The 21,594-nt window shown below is 45.2% G+C and overlaps 1 protein-coding gene across 2 annotated transcripts; it reads right to left on the bottom strand.

Annotated features, from left to right (window-relative positions):
• Positions 1–5,420: 5,420 nt before the first annotated feature.
• Positions 5,421–21,594, bottom strand: LOC124014094 (low-density lipoprotein receptor-related protein 10-like). Of its 2 annotated transcripts, none has more exons than XM_046328800.1 (12): positions 21,494–21,594; positions 14,574–14,800; positions 14,128–14,160; positions 13,629–13,791; positions 13,065–13,255; positions 12,265–12,911; positions 11,575–12,014; positions 8,336–8,633; positions 7,661–8,100; positions 7,381–7,575; positions 7,114–7,243; positions 5,421–6,845 (listed from the first exon to the last, which is right to left on the bottom strand). In XM_046328800.1, the coding sequence occupies exons 2-12, from the start codon at positions 14,620–14,622 to the stop codon at positions 6,237–6,239; spliced, it is 3,195 nt and encodes a 1,064-aa protein (XP_046184756.1). In that variant the 5' UTR covers positions 14,623–14,800; positions 21,494–21,594; the 3' UTR covers positions 5,421–6,236. The 2 variants fall into 2 exon arrangements, with proteins under 2 accessions (XP_046184756.1, XP_046184758.1); XM_046328802.1 differs by having other exon boundaries at positions 13,629–13,773.

The following is a 21,594-nucleotide window of genomic DNA, read 5'->3' as shown; positions in this document are numbered from 1 at the left end:
GAACAAAAATATAAGAGCAACACGTACAAGTGTTGGTCCCATGTTTCATGAGCTCAAATAAAATATACCAGACATTTTTCGTACAGACAAAAAGCTTATGTCTCTAAACTTTTGCGCACAAATTTGTTTACATTCTTGTTTGGGAGCATTTCTCCTTTACCAAGATAATCCATACACCTGACAGGTGTGGCATATCAAGAAGCTGTTTAAACAGCATGATCATTGCACAGGTACAACTTGTGCTGGGGACAATAAAAGGCCACTCTAAAATGTGCATTTTTGTCACACAACCCAATGCAACAGATGTCTCAATGTCTCAAGTTGAGGGAGCGTGCAATTTGCATGCTGACAGCAGGAATGTCCACCAGAGCTGTTGAATGTTCATTCCTCTACCATGAGCCACCTCCAATATCGTTTTAGAGAATTTGGCAGGACGTCCAACCGGCCTCACAACTGCAGACCATGTGAATGGCATCGTGTGGGAAAGTGGTTTGCTGATGTCAATGTAACGGATGTGAAACGGCTAGCTTAGTTAGCGGTGCGCGCTAAATAGCGTTTCAATCGGTTACGTCACTTGCTCTGAGACCTTGAAGTAGTAGTTCCCCTTGCTCTGCAAGGGCCGCGGCTTTTGTGGAGCGATGGGTAACGATGCTTCGAGGGTGACTGTTGTCGATGTGTGCAGAGGGTCCCTGGTTCGCGCCCGGGTATGGGCGAGGGGACGGGTTTAAAATTATACTGTTACATCAACATTGTGAACAGAATGCCCCATGGTGGCAGTTGGGTTATGGGGACAGGCATGAGCTATGTACAATAAACACAATAGCATTTTATCTATGGCAATTTCAATGCACAGAGATACCGTGAAGAGATCCTGAGGCCCATTGTCGTTCCATTCATCCGCCGCCATCACATCATGTTTCAGCATGATAATACACGGCCCTATGTCACAAGGATCTGTACACAATTCCTGGAAGCTGAAAATGTCCCAGTTCTTCCATGGCCTGCATACTGGCCAGACATGTCACCCATTGAACATGTTCAGGATCGATGTGTTCCAGTTCCCGCCAATATCCACCAACTTTGCAAAGCCATTGAAGTGGGACAACATTCCACAGGCCAAAATCAACAACCTGATCAATCAATCAATCAAATGTATTTATAAAGCCCGTTTTACATCGGCCGATGTCACAAAGTGCTGTACAGAAACCCATCCTGAAACCCCAAACAGCAAGCAACACAATGTAGAAGCACGGTGGCTAAGAAAAACTCCCTAGAAAGGCCAGAACCTAGGAAGAAACCTAGAGAGGAACCAAGCTCTGAGGTGTGACCAGTCCTCTCCTGACTGTGGCGGGTGGAGATTATAACAGAACATGGCCAAGATGTTCAAACGTTCATAGATGACCAGCAGGGTCAAATAATAATAATCACAGTGGTTGTAGAGGGTGCAACAGGTCAGCACCTCAGAAGTAAATGTCAGTTGGCTTTTCATAGGCGATCATTGAGAGTATCTCTACCTCTCCTGCCATCTCTAGAGAGTCGAAAACAGCAGGTCCAGGACAAGTTAGCACTTCCAGTGAACAGGTCAGGGTTCCATAGCCGCAGGCAGAACAGTTGAAACTGGAGCAGTAGCATGACCAGGTGGACTGGGGATAGCAAGGAGTCATCATGCCAGGTAGTCCTGAGGCATGGTCCCAGGGCTCAGGTCCTCCGAGAGAGAGAGAGCGAGCGAGAGAGAATTAGAGGGAGCATACTTAAAATTCACACAGGACACCGGATGAAACAGGAGAAATACTCCAGATATAACAGACTGACCCTAGCTCCCCGACACAAACTATTGCAGCATAATTACTGGAGGCTGAGGAGCGGTCGGGAGACACTGTGGCCCCGTCCGGATAGGGCCAGACAGACCCTGTCAACTCTATGTGAAGGAGATATGTCACACTGCATGAGGCAAATGGTGGTAACACCAGATACTGAATGGTTTTCTGATCCACGCCCCTACCTTTAGTTGTTGTTGGTATCTGTGAGCAACAGATGCATATCTGTATTCCCAGTCATGTGAAATCCATAGATTAGGGCCTAATTGAATTATTTCAATTGACTGATTTCCTTATATGAACTGTAAATCTTAGAAATTGTTTCATGTTGCGTTTATATTTTTGTGCAGTACAGATCCACTCAAACGCACAGCACACAGAGACAGACACACTACTCTCCTACCTGACAGCAAGTTGGACACGATGCCCACAGCCTCCCTGACTGCTGGTTCCAGTCTCTCGCTTTCCACCTGAGACAGGGCGGGGCTATCCCTCTGAACCCAGGTGTGGATCCTGATTGGCTGTGGATGGTTTGTGGGTGGAGCCAGCTCTCTTGTGCGCTTCCTGTGGTGTCTCTGGGATGAAGAAAGTTGAAGCGCAAATGAAGGAATTTGAAAAGGATTAGCTGTGTCCTCTGAAGCAGTAAGTCGAGTCTGAAGCCCAACATTGTTACTGGCCGTCGTCTTAGGGTGAGATCCGTCTGGATCCGTGGGTGTGGTGACCACTGTGACCGACTGCTGAACCTCATCAAAGATACACTTCTCCAGAGCACCGGGGAGCCATATGACCACCACCACCATCCAAACCCACGGCCTGCTGAGGGAGGGGGGTGAAGGTATAATCATAGCCCTTCCACAGGAGCCGCCCCTCCACAGAAGCCTCATCTCGGGGAAGAGATCACAGAGACGGATCTGTTGGACTGACACGACATCAACGAGCTTCATCCTGCAACTAGCCATTTAAACGACCATTTATATGAACAATTTTGACTTTTACTTTTAATGTTACAGATTTCTATTATAGGTCTACATTGTTCATATAAATGGTCATTTGAATGGCTAGTTGCAGGACAAAGCTAACATGCTACAAGACAATCCTAAATTAGTTGTTTAAAAAACATTTGGGATTAGAGGTGATTTTAGAGGGAAATCCAAATATATCTCCGGAAAACTACTGCATTTCAGCTGTCCACTTGGACACTATTGCGCAATAATGCTATTATTGCCTTAGTAACATTTACTGTATTCACTCAAACATGTATAAATGGTGAGTCAATATACAACTGAAGTATTGACTGATGTAGATAATGACACTTGAATTAATCAGAGTCTGACCTGTTTTTCACTAGAGGAGCCCGTTTCAGACTACATAATGAGTCTCCATAAATTTTCTACACAACTTCATGAAAAGGGGTAGGCCTAAATCGAAGTTTTTCAATTCCCCCTTGCTATTAGTCAAAAAGTACTGTATAGTGGACCACTTTCTCCTCTGCTATTTTAAATTCATCTCGACAATTTGAACTCCCCATTGAATCGGTTCTGTTTCATGAATCGGTTCTAATTACCTGGGAACGCCGTGTCCAGCCTCGCGCCGACCCCATCAAAAATTGAGTGCAGAATTTTCTAAATGAAATGACATTCCTCAACATATTCATCAGTCTTCTTCTGTAAATGTAATGGCTTTTCCTCCGACTCACCTTCACTCTTCTCCTAATGGTGCAAGTTGCAAGCGACCAAACAGATCTCCACCATTGACACCCAGGTATTTCAATGTACTTTGTCGTCATGGCGCCCCGGGGCTCTTCTCGAGAGACTGATGTGACATGTCTTTGATACATTCCCAGAAGACAGAGGACAATGGCTTATAGACCACCTTATCTAAAAACTTACCACTTCTTTACTTTTCCTAACATTGCACTTTCACTTCTTCGACCCACACCTCTCTCTCTCTCTCTCACACACACACACACACACACACACACACACACACACACACACACACACACACACACACACACACACACACACACACACACACACACACACACACACACACACACACACACACACACACGAGTCCAAATAAAAGTGCAAATTGTTTAATCTCTGTGGATTCGTTCATATCTTTGCCTATGTACAGTGAAATAGACCCTATTTTTTTTGTTTAAATCACTCTACAATCTTATTATTAGATTGCAATCATCCAACCACTCCATGTATAATTGAATACATTCAGTACAACCAGGTAAACAGAACAATAAGAAAATAACATTTGAAAGTACATTTCTGGAGGACAAAAGCGCGAGGAAAAAACAAAAGAATATGCTATACAAATGGCAACACTGAAACGCCGCTTCATGCGCTATTTGTTCATCGTGTCAAAGTGTGGTAGAGTGGGTTGGATTCACAAAGGGGTGAGACTTCAAGTCAAGTTTGTTGTGCCTGTTGCCCCTGGGGGGCCTCGTCGTTCTGCGTGCACTGCACAAGTCTAACCCAACCTCAGGCACAGAGAGAGATTGTCTTGTGAGTCTAGACACAATGTGTACTAGAGAATTACATTATAAACATTCATACATCACATTTAAGTGCATACATTACACACACAAGTTATGCCATACATACACTAACCAGGAGGGTCCCCAAAATTATTGCCAGTTTGCAGAACTGCATGGAATTTATCAATTATAAAGAGCAATATAAAACAGTCTGTCTGTGAGAAGGTAGGTGTGCCTTTTTGTGTAGATACACACACACTACATGACCAAAAGTATGTGGACACCTGATCGTCGAACATCTCATTCTATTAATTATGGACATTAACATGGAGTTGGTCCCCCCCTTTGCTGCTATAACAGCCTCCACTCTTCTGGGACGGCTTTCCACTAGATGCTGGGACTTGCTTCCATTCAGCCACGAGAGCATTAGTGAGGTCGGGCACGGATGTTAGGCGATTAGGACTGGCTCGCAGTCTGCATTCCAATTCATCCCAAAGGTGTTCGATGGGGTTGAGGTCAGGACTGTGCAGGCCAGTCAAGTTCTTCCACACCGATCGAGACAAACAATTTCAGTACGGACCTCCCTTTGTGCACGGGGGCGTTGTCATGCTGAAACAGGAAAGGGCCTTCCCCAAACCGTTGCCACAAAGTTGGGAGAACAGAATTGTCTACAATGTCATTGAATGCTGTAGTGTTAAGATTTACTTTCACTGGAACTAAAGAGCCTGAACCATGAAAAGCTGTCCCAGACCATTATTCCTCCTCCACCAAACTTTACAGTTGACACTATGCATTGGGGCAGGTAGCGTTCTCCTGGCATCTGCCGTCGGACTGCCTGATGGTGAAGCGTGATTCATCACTTCAGAGAACGCGTTTCCACTGCTCCAGAGTCCAATGGTGGCGAGCTTTACACCAGTCCAGCCAACTTTTGGCTGCTCTGCCATGGAAACCCATTTCATGAAGCTCCCGAAGAATAGTTATTGTGCTGACTGACGTTGCTTCCAGAGGCAGTTTGGAACTCGGTAGTGAGTGTTTCAAAATCGATTATCACGCGCTACGCGCTTCAGCACTCGGTCTGGCCTACCACTTCACAGCTGAAGCTCCTAGACGTTTCCACTTCACATTAACAGCACTTACAGTTGACTGGTGCAGCTCTAGCAGGGCAGAAATTTGAAGAACTGACCTGTTGGAAAGGTGGCATCCTATGACGGTGCCACGTTGAAAGTCACTGAGCTGTTCAGTAGGACCATTCTACTGGAGACTGCATGGCTGTATGCTCGATTTTATACACTGGTAAGCAACGGGTGTGGCTGAAATAGCAGAGCCCACTAATTTGAAGGGGTGTCCACATACTTTTGTATATATAGCGTATTTGTGACAGTATGCATGCAGTACGTGTGTGTAATCATTCAAATTCATCATATGCAGGAAGCTTCTAAACAAGGCACTTAAAGGGGGGGGGGTATAACTTATAATATTAGAACATCTTCCATACCCTTACACTGCTGCCCTACACCCTCATAAATACTAAAACACACATGACGTAGTCACACATACGAGTCACATAAAGACAAGCTCTTTCATGTGTTAAAAACAAAATCACTCATTTGACAGTAGCTGATATATTAGAGCATGAGGATGTGGGAGGAAGATTCTCTGTGCAAAGTTCACCACTTTCAGACGACACACATTCATGACTACACGCACGCAGAGGCAGGCACACGTATACACTTTCTCAAGGAGGTCCCACACTCAATAACATAAACGCATTGAATACGAGATTTCTACAGTCAGTCAAAACCAACCCAATGTAATTCAAAAGGCACTACATCAGCACAGAGACGGGGAGAGCCTTGCTGTGCTCCTGTGCGCGAGCACTGTGCACATCATTCAGGGAGGGGGATGGCGGTGGGGTTTGGATAAGGTCAGGGATCAAGGGTTAGCAGGGGGACGTCATCCTCCGAGGTCATGTCCTCCGAGAGGGGGATAAGCAACACCTCATCCTCCGAAGAGGAGAAAGTGGGGGATGCGGAGAGGGGCAGGGAGTTGGTGGGGGAGGAGGAGGAGAACGGTGAGGCGCGGAAGCGAGAGATACCGCGCCCCAGAGAGTGGAAGAGCGAGGCCAGGGAGGGGCTACTGGGGGTGGGAGGGGCAGCCACAGGGAAGCTCTGGGGGATGGCTGAGATAGAGACGAGGGGTGGAGGAAGGGAGGCGGGAGGCGGTGGTGGGTGCTGCACCGTCTGAGGGAGCAAGCCTAGTTTCTGTGGCAACGGCAGATTGACGGCTTCCACAGCCAATGAGGAAGTTGCGGGAGTTGATTGACTGGGCTCTGCACCAGTAGAGGTGGGATCTGTCTGCTGGGGGGCGGAACTGGAAGGCTGGGAGGGCCTGGAGGCGGTTCTAGGGATTAAGCCCCACCTCCGCATGCGACGGACAGCCCGGCGGACGAATCGGGGCCGGCGACGGCGACGTGGAGAGTTGGCGGTGTCCTGTCTGAGGAGCTGGAGGATACCTCTCAGAGTAAGAGAGGAAGACTGATGGGGGGAGAGAGACAAAGAGAAACACAGAGACAGAGAGGCAAACTAAGTTAGTGATGGATTCCCCTTGTAAAGGAAGGAAACCAAAGAAAGGAAATCTCAAGTAATCTGATATTTGATATCTGATATTCAATTAATATTCAATTAATTGTGCTCCAATCAGAGCACAGTGGAACAAAGTTGTTGTTAGTTCCCGATCTAAGGTCACTTAGGGTTAGGATTGGGGGACTGCTAGCTGATCCTAGACCTGTTACTAGGCTCTCACCTCGTTGGGGTTCTCTGTGGGGAAGTCCTCCACTGGAGGGATGATGCCCTGGGCAATCAGCTGACCGTAGGAGGGAGGAGCCTGCTGCTGGATCAGCGCCGCCTCTTGGCGGCTGATTGGAGCAAACATACTGCAGGAGGAAGACAGACAGAAACATATGGGTGTCTGGTCCAATAAGACAATTTGAACACAGATCAAGGGAGGCATTTGTGGGTGATGAAGCATCAACATGTAGTAAACCTGATGTGTGAGGTGCATGAGGGATACCTGTATTCTCGGGTGCGCAGTGAGTAAAGCTTGCAGGTGCAGCCCATAGCGATGACCAGCAACAGCCCACAGACCAAGCTGCCAACGGTTGCCGCGGTGATGACCTTCCGAGGCAGGGTCACGGAACAGTTCAGCTCGTCTGTCCCGTCCTTGCAGTCCACCTGGCCGTCACAGCGCCAGCTCTCAAACACACACCTGGGGAAGAGACAAACGGTCAAGATGGCGTATACACTTACACACATCAAAAACACACCACGCACCCTCACAGACCATCCTCTACCTGTCACTGTCGCAGTGGAAGGTCCCAGGTTGACATATAGAACAGTCTCTCTCATCACTCCCATCAGAACAGTACAGCTGGTAGTTACACCTCTCCTTGGCAGGGAAACACACCGGACGCCCTAGGAAGCTATGCCCCGCCAGCAGTGCCCTCTGACCAGCCACTCCACAGGCAAACTGGTCCCGGGGACATCCCCTACACCCTGCTTCGTCATGTCCCGTCTCGGGACAGTCCCAGTGCCCGTCACACTTCTGTTCCTGGGTGTAGCAGCCCCCCGTGGCACCCCCACATTTACCTTCCCAGGGGGGGCAATAGCCCCCGACACGGTAGGTGGCGTTGAAGCCTAGCCCCTCAGAGCCGGGGAGCGTACGATAGGTCAGGGAGAGGAGGCCGGTCTGGGACTCGACCTGGATGGTCTTGTAATTGGACGCATTAGTGATCTGTCACAGAGGGAAAGGGAGGGAGAGGGTGAAGTGATTAGATTGAGTAAATTAACTTGGTTATATTAACTTTCCCAGTGATTTCAGAGGTAGAAAAGCTGGCTTTAACCACAGATCTAGGATCAGACCAACCTACTCTCTGATTTAAAAAAATAAATATCTGACTTCGTTTCAGTTTATTAGGGGCAACGTCTACCAAACTCCATTACACACACCCCCGCCCCCCCACACTCACAGTTTTGAGGAGTTCCCCGGTGCCCTGCTGTCTGTCAGTGATGGTGACCGTGTCTCCAGGCCCCAGCTCCAGCAGCCGCAGGTCCAGCTTCAGAGGCCTAGAGTCCTGGGGGTCCAGGGTCCACACACAGAACAGAGGGGGGCCCCTGATGGAAGGAGGGGCGAACGTCCCATAGAAGGTCTGGAGGAGGCCCCCGCAGGTGACGACCTTGGGAGGTAGGGTCACGGTGCAGTTCAGCTCGTCTGTCCCGTCCTTGCAGTCCAGCTGGCCGTCACAGCGCCAGCTCTCAAAAACACACCTGGGGCAGAGGCATAAACAGTTCAGGTGGCGTATACACACACATCAAAACTACACTAACACACATATCAAAGCTCACTAACAAACATTAAATGCATGCACACACACACTAAGTTTTTTTCGGGATCAAAAGGGGGCTTAGATGGTGGGCATGGTAGGGGGTGTGACAATGGGCACAGTTATCCCTGTGAATTTGAGAATTTTTTTGAGACCCCCCCCATCTTGGCAGTGTAGACATTTTTAAGCCAACGTCCTGCAATTCTACACATTTATCCATGGAGTTGAGAGAAATTTGCCATGGCCAATACGGTGTTATTTTTGCTCAATCCAAATAAAATCAATACTGCTAAATTCTTGCTTTGAGAAATTTAAATTTCTCTTTCACTGTCTATATTCTATTTTGATGATTGTTAGTTCTCAAAAATAATCTATTTTGTGTTTATATATATATATATATATATACATACACATACTGTATATATACACAAACACACAGTGGGGCAAAAAAGTATTGTGTCAGCCACCAATTGTGCAAGTTCTCCCACTTTAAAATATGAGAGAGGCCTAAAATTTCATCATAGGTACACTTCAACTATGACAGACCAAATGAGAAAAAAAATCCAGAAAAATCACATTGTAGGATTTTTTATTTATTTGCAAATTATAGTGGAAAATAAGTATTTGGTCAATAACAAAATTTTATCTCAATACTTTGTTATATACCCTTTGTTGGCAATGACAGAGGTCAAACGTTTTCTGTAAGTCTTCACAAGGTTTTCACACACCGTTGCTGGTATTTTGGCCCATTCCTCCATGCAGATCTCCTCTAGAGCAGTGATGTTTTGGGGCTGTTGCTGGGCAACACAGACTTTCAAACATTTTCGATGGGGTTGAGATCTGGAGACTGGCTAGGCCACTCCAGGACCTTGAAATGCTTCTTACGAAGCCACTCCTTTGTTGCCCGAGCGGTGTGTTTGGGATCATTGTCATGCTGAAAGACCCAGCCACTTTTCATCTTCAATGCCCTTGCTGATGGAAGGAGGTTTTCACTCAAAATCTCACAATACATGGCCCCATTCATTCTTTCCTTTACACGGATCAGTCGTCCTGGTCCCTTTGCAGAAAAACAGCCCCAAAGCATGATGTTTCCACCCCCATGCTTCACAGTAGGTATGGTATTTTGGTTTCATCTGACCATATGACATTCTCCCAATCTTCTTCTGGATCATCCAAATGCTCTCTGGCAAACTTGAGATGGGCCTGGACATGTACTGGCTTAAGCAGGGGGACACGTCTGGCACTGCAGGATTTGAGTCCCTGGCGGCGTAGTGTGTTACTGATGGTAGGCTTTGTTACTTTGGTCCCAGCTCTTTGCAGGTCATTCACTAGGTCCCCCCATGTGGTTCTGGGATTTTTGCTCACCGTTCTTGTGATCATTTTGACCCCACGGGGTGAGATCTTGCGTGGAGCCCCAGATCGAGGGAGATGATCAGTGGTCTTGTATGTCTTCCATTTCCTAATAATTACTCCCACAGTTGATTTCTTCAAACCAAGCTGCTTACCTATTGCAGATTCAGTCTTCCCAGCCTGGTGCAGGTCTACAATTTTGTTTCTGGTGTCCTTTGACAGCTCTTTGGTCTTGGCCATAGTGGAGTTTGGAGTGTGACTGTTTGAGGTTGTGGACAGGTGTCTTTTATACTGATAAATTCAAACAGGTGCCATTAATACAGGTATTTATGCTGTATCCAGTATTTATGCTGCAGTAGTTTATGTGTCGGGGGGCTAGGGTCAGTTTGTTATATCTGGAGTACTTCTCCTGTCCTATCCGGTGTCCTGTGTGAATTTAAGTATGCTCTCTCTAATTCTCTCTTTCTTTCGGAGGACCTGAGCCCTAGGACCATGCCTCAGGACTACCTGACACGATGACTCCTTGCTGTCCCCAGTCCACCTGGCCGTGCTGCTGCTCCAGTTTCAACTGTTCTGCCTGTGATTATTATTATTTGACCATGCTGATCATTTATGAACATTTGAACATCTTGGCCATATTCTGTTATAATCTCCACCCGGCACAGCCAGAAGAGGACTGGCCACCCCACATAGCCTGGTTCCTCTCTAGGTTTCTTCCTAGGTTTTGGCCTTTCTAGCCACCGTGCTTCTACACCTGCATTGCTTGCCGTTTGGGGTTTTAGGCTGGGTTTCTGTACAGCACTTTGAGATATCAGCTGATGTACGAAGTGCTATATAAATAAATTTGAGGTAACGAGTGGAGGACAGAGGAGCCTCTTAAAGAAGAAGTTACAGATCTGTGAGAGCCAGAAATCTTGCTTGTTTGTAGGTGACCAAATACTTACTTTCCACCATAATTTGCAAATAAATTCATTAAGAATCCTACAATGTGATTTTCTGGATTTTCTTTCTCATTTTGTCTGTCATAGCTGTAGTGTACCTATGATGAAAATTACAGGCCTCTTCTTTTTAAGTGGGAGAACTTGCACAATTGGTGGCTGACTAAATACTTTTTTTTGCCCCACTGTGTGTGTGTGTACACATATATATATATATATATATATATATATATAAAAAATCATGTAGTAACCAAAAAAGTGTTTTAACAAATCTAAATCTATTTTATATTGGAGATTCTTCAACGTAGCCACCCTTTTCCTTGATGACAGCGTTGTACACTCTTGGCCTTCTTTCAACCAGCTTCACCTGGAATGCTTTTCCAACAGTCTTGAAGGAGTTCCCACATATGCTGAGCACTAGTTGGCTGCTTTTCCTTCACTCTGCGGTCCAACGCATCCCAAACCATCTGAACTTGGGTGAGGTCGGGTGATTGTGAAGACCATGTCATCTGACGCTTTGAAGAATCTCAATTATAAGGATTTCATTGGCAGAAAAATGACCCCCCCCCCCCAAAACACACACACACACTCCTCTACCTGTCACTGTCGCAGTGGAAGGTCCCAGGTTGACATATAGAACAGTCTCTCTCATCACTCCCATCAGAACAGTACAGCTGGTAGTTACACCTCTCCTTGGCAGGGAAACACACCGGACGCCCTAGGAAGCTATGCCCCGCCAGCAGTGCCCTCTGCCCAGCCCCTCCACAGGCAAACTGGTCCCGGGGACATCCCCTGCACCCTGCTTCGTCATATCCCGTCTCGGGACAGTCCCAGTGCCCATCACACTTCTGTTCCTGGGTGTAGCAGACCCCCTCGGCACCCCCACATTTACCTTCCCAGGGGGGGCAGTAGCCCCCGACACGGTAGGTGGCGTTGAAGCCTAGCCCCTCAGAGCCGGGGAGCGTACGATAGGTCAGGGAGAGGAGGCCGGTCCGGGACTCGACCTGGATGGCCTTGTAATTGGACGCGCTGGTGATCTGTCACAAATGGAAAGGGAAGATGGTGAAATGATTAGAATGAGTAAATTAACTTGGGTAATTGAACTGATCAACTGATCTGATCTTGTAACAAACTCTAGAGGTAGAAGTTGGCTTTCACCACAGATCAACAATAAGACTAGCCTACTTTCAATCCGAGAGTAATTAAATAATATCTGACCCCGTATCAGTTTATAAGGGGCCACTTTACCTAACTCTAAGACACAAACACACCCCCAGGCACACTCACAGTTTTGAGGAGTTCCCCGGTGCCCTGCTGTCTGTCAGTGATGGTGACCGTGTCTCCAGGCCCCAGCTCCAGCAGCCGCAGGTCCAGCTTCAGAGGCCTAGACTCCTGGGGGTCCAGGGTCCACACACAGAACAGAGAGGGGCCCCTGATGGAAGGAGGGGTGAACGTCCCATAGAAGGCCTGGAGGAGGCCCCCGCAGGGCCACTCAACGGGGGCCCGGGTCACACTGGGGTGGGCTCTGTGAGCCTGGAACTGCCAGAAGTCATATATAGGATTGGTTGGCTCCTTTTCCTTGGTGTGGTCCCCATTCTCGTCTACTTGCTTCTCTGTCTCCTCCTCCTCTTTCTCCAGCTCTCCCGGTGCCTTCCCTACTGTTTCCCAATCCCTCCCTCTGCTGTTACTCCCCCCGTTCTTCTCTCTTCCGGTCTCCCGCGCCCTGTAGGACTCTGGTGTGGTGGTGGCCACCACTGTTTTGCCATGCTCAGGATCCAGATTCAGGATCTTCATCTCTCCATCACAGTCTTGCTCGTCTATGCCCAGGCCCACCCCTTCACCCAGGCACTCCACCCGGCCGTTACAACGCCACGACAGGGGCAGGCAGCGCCCACCCAAACACTCAAAGTCCACACCCGTACAGTCCCCGGAGTCTAGAGAGAGAGGAGTGGCAGGGAAAGGGGGAAAGGGAGAAGAGCTGATATTTCTATTAGCTATATTACATTTCCTGGTACTCAAAGAGAGTTATAACGAGTCTACTAGGTGATGATTAACAAGTGATATAGCCTGACATCACGGCACCATACCTCTGACATAGCCCAGGCGGAACGCAGACACAGGGAATAAGTGTGGCAGGAAGTGGTGCGTCACTGTAATGTTTCCCCCCATCAACTCCATGGGTTTCGGCAGGTCGGAACCACAGAGGGTAATGGGCTTGCCAGTCGATGACGTCACCGAGACCCATTCCTTCTTACACCGTGTGGAAAACTGGGAGAAACTGAAAGATCGACGGGAAAAAAATAGATAAAGAAGTAAAGCAAACAATCAAAAACTACATTATTTGGCAATGAAGCCATTTTCCTTTACACAATGTGACATTTCTAAAGTCCAGTCCGGACACAACCCCTACACCGTACACCCTGGGCACTTCATGTAGATCTGAAAGTCTATTTAAAGAACATGGTAGTAGCTTCACCACTGACAGGCTGTACAAACTCTTCCTCCCAATTGCTTACGCCTACCTAAATCCTTCAGGTGTACACTAGTGCCAAGAGGGTTAAGGACTAGACTAGAAGTTGTTTTGGGGACAAACGTTGATGCACCCCGACCCACCAAAAAAGCCCCTAAGACAGCGAGTGGGGAGACATTACCTGAGAATAACAGGCTCTCCTACATGTGCCTTGATGATCCAACTACAGTAGAAGGGCCGAGGGCGGTAGGACGAGCTGCGGTGCACAAAGCTTCTGATCTCTCCTCTCGCAGCCTCCAGGACTTGGGGAGATCGTCCACAATGAGCTGGGAGAGAGAAGAACCCTACAGTATATTAGACTGGGAGGGGCGGCCTGAGAACACATATTTGTTTTCCAGTTGCAAAACATTTTGCTACGGTATTCCTGGTCTGATTAAAATCAGGCCGTAATACACTATTAATTGATATGTACCGCCTGAAACATTGGAGTCCAAAATCATGTAAAGGAACCGGAGGTGCCACCGCTGATTGTCAATTACAGTTGAGACTCCCACGCCTACCCATGTTGATCACATAACTATGAGGATTGTGTAAAACTGGTGAGAGGCAGATGGGTCCCTTTGATAACATGAATAGAGACATTAGCAAGAGAGAGGGGGGGGGAGGGGTAGCACACTTACCAGTACTGGAGACCAGCTCCAGGCTGCTGTAGGCTGTGAATCAACAGGCAAAAACAGAGTTACAGAGGTCTGAATCGGGCATTACTAAAGATCTGACTAGTATTTGCACACGGTACATTTCACACTAGATACTGCTTACAAAATACAATGTTTACAATAGTTGTTGGCCTAACACATGGCTCGCCACCCCTGTTCCTGGAGAGCTACCCTCCTGTAGGTTTTTGTTTCAACCCCAGTTGTGAACTAACCTGATTCAGCGTATCAACCAGCTAATTATTAGAATCAGGGGTGCTAGATCAGGGTTGGAGCGAAAACTTACAGGACGGTAGCTCTCCAGGAACAGGGTTGGGGAGCCCTGGCCTTAAGTATTGTTCTTAACCACCTGACATATGGACCCGACAGACAAAACAGGCAGATAGATGGGTCACATTCAAAGTAAAACTCACCCGTTACAAACAAAATGTTGATGACACAAAGGTTGAAAGAGACAGTCATTCTGATAATGGTGCTCCTCTGAAATGATGGTGCTCCTCTGAAATGCAGGTGCTCATGAAAGAGCAAAAATGGTGAAAAGAAAGCAAACTAGAATGGAAAAACATCTAGCCAGATCCCCCTCAGTCCGCCTTGCTGAGTGTCCCCATCATCGCTAATGTCTCGTTCAGGAAGACTTCACCTGAGAAAATAAAAAGATCAACCCTAGTCAGCAGAAATAGCTATTTTGACTAGCCTGGTCCCAGATCTGTTTGTGCTGTCTTGCTAAGTCCTATGGCCATTGACATACCAAAAAAATAGCAAGACAGCACAAAAATATCTGGGACCAGGGTATATTTTTACAGGAACAGGAGGAAATGACAGAAACATAGCTACAGAAATTGCTTAAGCCTTTACTTATGACAGCCAGACATCTGAAGTTGTTCGCTTAAAGCATGTGTTGTGTTCAATGTGATGGTTTTCTGTTTTTATCAAGAACCCAATGTTTACATCAGTGAAGGCTCCTTAGAGGAGCAAGGGCAGGAACATACTCAAAGAATTCCAGAAAAATAAAAATGTTAAACTTTTTAGATAAAACTATACTAAATACAGTATATTCATATGTCACCAAATAATTGATTAAAACACCCTGTTTTGCAATGAAGGTCTACAGTAGACTCAGCAGCACTCTGTAGGGTAGCGCCGTGGTATTGTTGGAGGACAGCTAGCGTCTGTCCACTGGGTACATGGACTTCAATACAAAACCTAGGAGGCTCATGGTTCTTACCCCTTCCATATACTTACACAGTAATTATGACCAACTTATGGAGGACATCCTCCAACCTATCAGAGCTCTTGCAGCAATAACTAACAGGTTGTCCACCCAAACAAAGGATCAGAGAACGACTAGTACTGAAAGCATTAGCTACAACTAGCTAGCACTGCAATGCATAAAATGTGGTGAGTAGTTGACTCAAAGAGAGAAGACAATACTTGAACAAATTATTTTTTCTCCAAAATGAAGGAGAAGCAAGAGAGAGGGAGCTAGCTGGAAGTCAGAAGTTTACATAGACTTAGGTTGGAGTCATTAAAACTCGTTTTTCAACCACTCCACCCATTTCTTGTTAACAAACAATAGTTTTCAAATCAAATCAAATTTTATTTGTCACATACACATGGTTAGCAGATGTTAATGCGAGTGTAGCGAAATGCTTGTGCTTCTAGTTCCGACAATGCAGTAATAACCAACAAGTAATCTAACTAACAATTCCTAAACTACTGTCTTATACACAGTGTAAGGGGATAAAGAATATGTACATAAGGATATATGAATGAGTGATGGTACAGAGCAGCATAGGCAAGATACAGTAGATGGTATCGAGTAAAGTATATACATATAAGATGAGTATGTAAACAAAGTGCCATAGTTAAAGTGGCTAGTGATACATGTATTACATAAGGATGCAGTCGATGATATAGAGTACAGTATATACGTATGCGTTTTGGCAAGTCCGTTAGGACATCTACATCTACAATTAAACAATTGTTTACTGACAGATTATTTCACTAATAATTCACTGTATCACAAGTCCAGTGGGTCAGAAGTTAACATACACTAAGTTGACTGTGCCTTTAAACAGCTTGGAAAATTCCAGAAAATTATGTCATGGCCTTAGAAGCTTCTGATAGGCTACTTGACATCATTTGAGTAAATTGGAGGTCTACCTGTGGACGTATTTCAAGGCCTATCTTCAAACTCCGTGCCTCTTTGCTTGACGTCATGAGAAAATCAAAAGAAATCAGCCAAGACCTCAGAAATTTTTTTTGTAGACCTCCACACGTCTGTTTCATCCTTGGGAGCAATTTCCAAACGCCTGAAGGTACCATATTCATCTGAACAAACAATAGTACCGAAATATAAACACCATGGGACCACGCAGCTGTCATACCGCTCAGGAAGGAGACGCGTTCTGTCTCCTAGAGATTAACCTACTTTGTTGTGAAAAGTGCAAATCAATCCCAGAACAACAGCAAAGGACCTTGTGAAGATGCTGGAGGAAACAGGTACAGATGTATCCATGTCCACAGTAAAAGCGAGTCCTATATCGAAATAACCTGAAAGGCCGCTCAGCAAGGAAAGAAGCCACTGCTCCAAAACCGGCATAAAAAAACCAGACTATGGTTGCAACTGCACATGGGGACAATGAACGTACTATTTGGAGAAATGTCTGCTGGTCTGATGAAACTAAAAAATAACTGCTTGGTCATAATGACCATCGTTATGTTTGGAGGAAAAAGAGGGAGGCTTGCAAGCTGAAGAACACCATCCCAAACGTGAAGCACGGGGGTGGCCTCATCATTTTGTGGGGTGCTTTGCTGCAGGAGGGACTGGTGCACTTCACAAAATAGATGACATCATGAAGTAGAAAAATTATGTGGATATATTGAAGCAACGTCTCAAGACATCAGTCAGGAAGTTAACGCTTGGTTGCAAATGGGTCTTCCAAATGGACAATGACCCCAAGCATACTTCCAAAGTTGTGGCAAAATGGCATAAGGACAACAAAGTCAAGGGATTGGAGTGGCCATCAAAGCCTTGACCTCAATCCTATAGAAAAAATGTGGGCAGAACTGAAAAAGCGTGTGCAAGCAAGGAGGCCTACAAACCTGACTCAGTTACACCAGCTTTGTCAGGAGGAATGGACCAACATTCACCCAACGTATTGTGGGAAGCTTGTGGAAGGCTACCCAAAACATTTGACCCAAGTTAAACAATTTAAAGGCAATGCTACCAAATACTAATTGAGTGCAAGTAAACTTCTGACCCACTGGGAATTTGATGAAAGAAATAAAAGCTGAAATAAATCACTCTACTATTATTCTGACATTTCACATTCTTAAAATAAAAACAACTAGCTAGCACTGCAATGCATAAAATGTGGTGAGTAGTTGACTCAAAGAGAGAAGACAATACTTGAACAAATTATTTTTTCCCCAAAATTCTGACATTTCACATTCTTAAAATAAAAAGTGGTGACCCTAACTGACCTAAGAGTGGGATTTTTACTGGGATTAAATGTCATAAATTGTGAAAAACTGAGTTTAAATGTATTTGGCTAAGGTGTATGCAAACTTCAGACTTCCATTGTATATTTCGTAGTATAATTTTTTTAACTTTCACTTTGTTAGCTTTGAATGCAGCTAGCTAGTTTAGCCTACTCAAACACCTGGCTTAAACAGAGAGGGATGCTATGTTAACTAGCTGGCTATCTAACGCTGGAACTCTTCCAAGGCAAGGAAAGCTTTTATTTGTATTATTTTTGTTGTCACTGGGAACCACCGGTGTAACTGCTAAACTGCTTGCTGCTCACTGTATTGCTTGATTGTAACGGGTTTACTAATGCATTAGTTCTAGTAGCTATGTTGACTAAGAAGGGACAATTATGTAGGCTGTGTGTAGCGGTTAGCGGTCATGACATAGCTCGGATAGTTTTTTTTGCCTTGTCACAGACAGCTTATGTGTTGTGCACTGAAGTCCACAAGCGAAGTGAAACAGTGAGAGGAGAGAGCATAGATATATGCGAGAAGGAATTATATATACACAACGAGTTGTTTGTAAGTGGCTGCTATGAAAGTGAACTGTGTTTGGCATGTGATCAGGGGTGTATTCATTGCGCCGATTCTGTTAAAATATTTCTTAAAATGGAACGGTGATAAACATACCTGAATTTGTCCAATAGAAACTCATTTCCAACTGTTGGACAATGATTTCACCCTAGATCAGTGGTACACAAACTTTTTATAGTCCCGTACCCCTTCAATCATTCAACCTCCAGCTGCATACCCCCTCTAGCACCAGGGTCAGGTCACTTTAATGTTGTATTTTTGCCACACACACTATACGATGTGTTAACGAACTGTAAGAATTCATGTGAGTTTTTGTCACAACCCGGCTTGTGGGAAGTGACAAAGAGCTCTCATAGGACCAGGGCACAAATAATATTACATTAATAATCGATCATTTTGCTCTTTATTTAGCCATCTTACATATAAAACCGTATTTGTTCATCAAAAATTGTGAATAAATCACCACAGGTTAATGAGAAGGGTGTGCTTCAAAGGATGCACATAACTCTGCAATTTTGATGAGGCTCTCTTGTTCAGATTTCGGTAAGCGGGCTGGAGGCAGGGCATGAAAAGGATAACGAATCCAGTTGTTTGTCTCATCTGTTCTGGGAAAACACCTGCGTAATTGAGCACCCAGCTCACTCATCTGCTTCACTATACCACATTTGACAATGTGCGTAAGCTTAAGTTCATTTGCACACAAAACAAAACATACAATGATGGAAAGACGTGTTGCCGAGAGTTCCTGAAATCCTAGATTCAGATCATTCAGGCGAGAGAAAAACATCAACCAGATAAGCCAGTCGTGTGAGAAACTTGTCATCTTGCAACCGGTCAGACAAGTGAAAATGATGGTCAGTAAAGAAAACTTTAAGCTTGTCTCTCAATTTAAAAAAACGTGTCGATAATTTGCCCCTTGATAACCAGTGTTGTAAAAGCGTTACATGGTCGCTACCCATATCATTGCATAATGCAGAAAATACACGAGAGTTCAGGGGCCTTGCTTTAACAAAGTTAACCATTTTCACTGTAGTGTCCAAAACGTCTTTCAAGCAGTCAGGCATTCCCATGGCAGCCAGAGTCTCTCGGTGGATGCTGCAGTGTACCCAAATGGCGTCGGGAGCAACTGCTTGCACGCGCGTTGTCTCCCTGTCATGGCTTTTGAGCCATCAGTACAGATACCAGCACATCTTGACCACCAAAGTCCATTTGATGTCACAAAGCAGTCCAGTACTTTAAAAAGATCCTCTCCTGTTGGCCTGGTTTCCAGTGGATTGCAGAAGAGGATGTCTTCCTTAATTGACACCCCCAAAAAACATAACGGACATATACCAGGAGCTGTGCCAGGCCCGCCACATCTGTTGACTCATCCAGCTTTAACGCATAGAATTCACTGGCTTGTATGCGAAGCAGTAACAGTTTCAAAACATCTCCTGCCATGTCACTGATGCGTCATGAAACAGTGTTGTTTGATGGAGAAATTGACTGAATAGGTTTTTGGGCCTTTTCCTCCAGCATTGTCTCAGCCATATCGGAAGAATTAAGTCCTCCACAATAGTATGGGGCTTGCCTGTCCTAGCAACTCGGTAGTTCAACATATAAGACGCTTCTAGCCCCTTCTTATAAATGTATCTGTTGCTTTTATACCTGTCTTACTAATCGAAAGTAATCTTTATTCTCACTCAAAAAACACCCGTGGCTTATTTTTCAAATAGGCATGTTTCATTTCTAAATGTCTGTGCAAGAGTGAAGGTTTCATTGAGTTGTGAGATAGTACTTTTGCACATATAATGTTGCTGGGAAAAGGCACTACTCCCAATATAAGTGAGCCCCAAATCAATGTAGTTCTCATCATATTTGCGCCTCTTACTTTACATTTATTTAACCATTTATCAATTTTCGAGCAAACGGAATGAGCAGCAGCTACCTTTGGCTACATACGGACCATTAGTGGAATTCCCGCGAGAGAGTAAAGGTTAATGTGATTGGATGTTAATTATTTGACTAGGCTACCTGTATTAGGACTCCCGAGTGGCGCAGCAGTCTAAGGCACTGCATCTCAGTGCAAGAGTCAGTGCCTGGTTCGAAATCAGGCTGAGTAACATCCGGCCGTGATTGGGAGTCCCATGGGATGGCGCACAATTGACCCAGCGTCGCCCGGGTTTGGCCGTCATTGTAAATAAGAAATTGTTCGTAACTGACTTGCCTAGTTAAATAAAGGTTAAATAAAAACATATTTAAAAAACATCACCCAAATGTAGCCCCGTTGGAAAATCTAAATGGACTGTTTGAAAATGCGAATCATAGTTTTATTTGGCGTACCGCTGTTTGGATATAGCCGCCCTAGATCATCTAGATACAGGCAAGATTGTGTAAATCGATATTTAATGTGTCATGGTATGTCACCTTGATTACTCAATTCTCTCGACCTGTGCACCTACGTTGTAAACTTTCATTCATAGGCTAGGTTGTAGCAACCTCATGACGGGTAACGGTACATTTTGAGTATCATGTGACTTAGTATCCTTAACCTATCGATGTTTCATTGAGCTGGGTGAATGGAATATGAATGACAAATCACCCAATATTCTGTAATATAAATAAATAACGTCATGTTCATCTTAAACGACACCGATAGTGACTCTTTTGAATATTATACACAGACATGTCCTGCCTTGCCAGTAACGTTGGCTAACTAAATGACGCATCTAGCTAACCTTGTGCTGTATGATTTACCAGCAAGCTAATCCTAAACACAAAAATGCTTGGGATTTTTAATATCGCGTTTTTTCTGTGTTATTTTAATTATAGATTATGTGAAATTATGTACATAGCTTCTAGACCTTCTGAATGCCTGCCCCCGCAAACTTCCTTGAAGAGGAAGGGATTCATCACGCCAATTCTGTTGCAAAACGTTTTGTACAGAAACAGTTTACTCTAAAAGGAAACCGTTTTCCAACGAAAACGAACGATTCTATTGGACAAATTCAGCTAGGTCCCTCCCCGTTTCGTTCCGTTTGGTTCTTACATTATAGAACCTAATGAATACACCCCTGCTTCGCTCTCTCGCCTTGTTGTGGCTAATGCTAATGATAGCTCTGACTAACTTCCCTCTTCCTTTCGTTATGTTTTCCTGAACGTGCCACGCGATAATAATTTTTAAAAAGCATTCATATATACATGCAAACACTCTGATGTACAGATTAATTAAAAAACGGCGATAAATGGTGTAAATAAATGCCTGTAACAACGAAGTTAGCAACCTTACCCTTTCTGTCGTCTTTCTTGTTGATAGGCAGAGTTCTGGGCAACTTCCGTATTGTTTACTTGGAAAAGGAGAGGGGGTGGTGCTAGAAGCTCAGACTGAGG

The sequence above is a fragment of the Oncorhynchus gorbuscha genome, linkage group LG25 (genome assembly GCF_021184085.1).
Source record: "Oncorhynchus gorbuscha isolate QuinsamMale2020 ecotype Even-year linkage group LG25, OgorEven_v1.0, whole genome shotgun sequence".
Lineage (NCBI taxonomy): Eukaryota > Metazoa > Chordata > Actinopteri > Salmoniformes > Salmonidae > Oncorhynchus > Oncorhynchus gorbuscha.
This window is presented reverse-complemented; position numbering and strand designations above follow the sequence as displayed.

Excerpts from the sequence above, each read along its gene's own strand:
- LOC124014094 (XM_046328800.1), bottom strand. The coding sequence starts at position 14,622 with ATGACTGTCTCTTTCAACCTTTGTGTCATCAACATTTTGTTTGTAACG. Across the intron at positions 13,792-14,127 it reads GGAGCTGGTCTCCAGTACTG|GGTTCTTCTCTCTCCCAGCT; the intron begins GTAAGTGTGCTA and ends AATATACTGTAG. Across the intron at positions 13,256-13,628 it reads GGAGAGCCTGTTATTCTCAG|TTTCTCCCAGTTTTCCACAC; the intron begins GTAATGTCTCCC and ends TCGATCTTTCAG.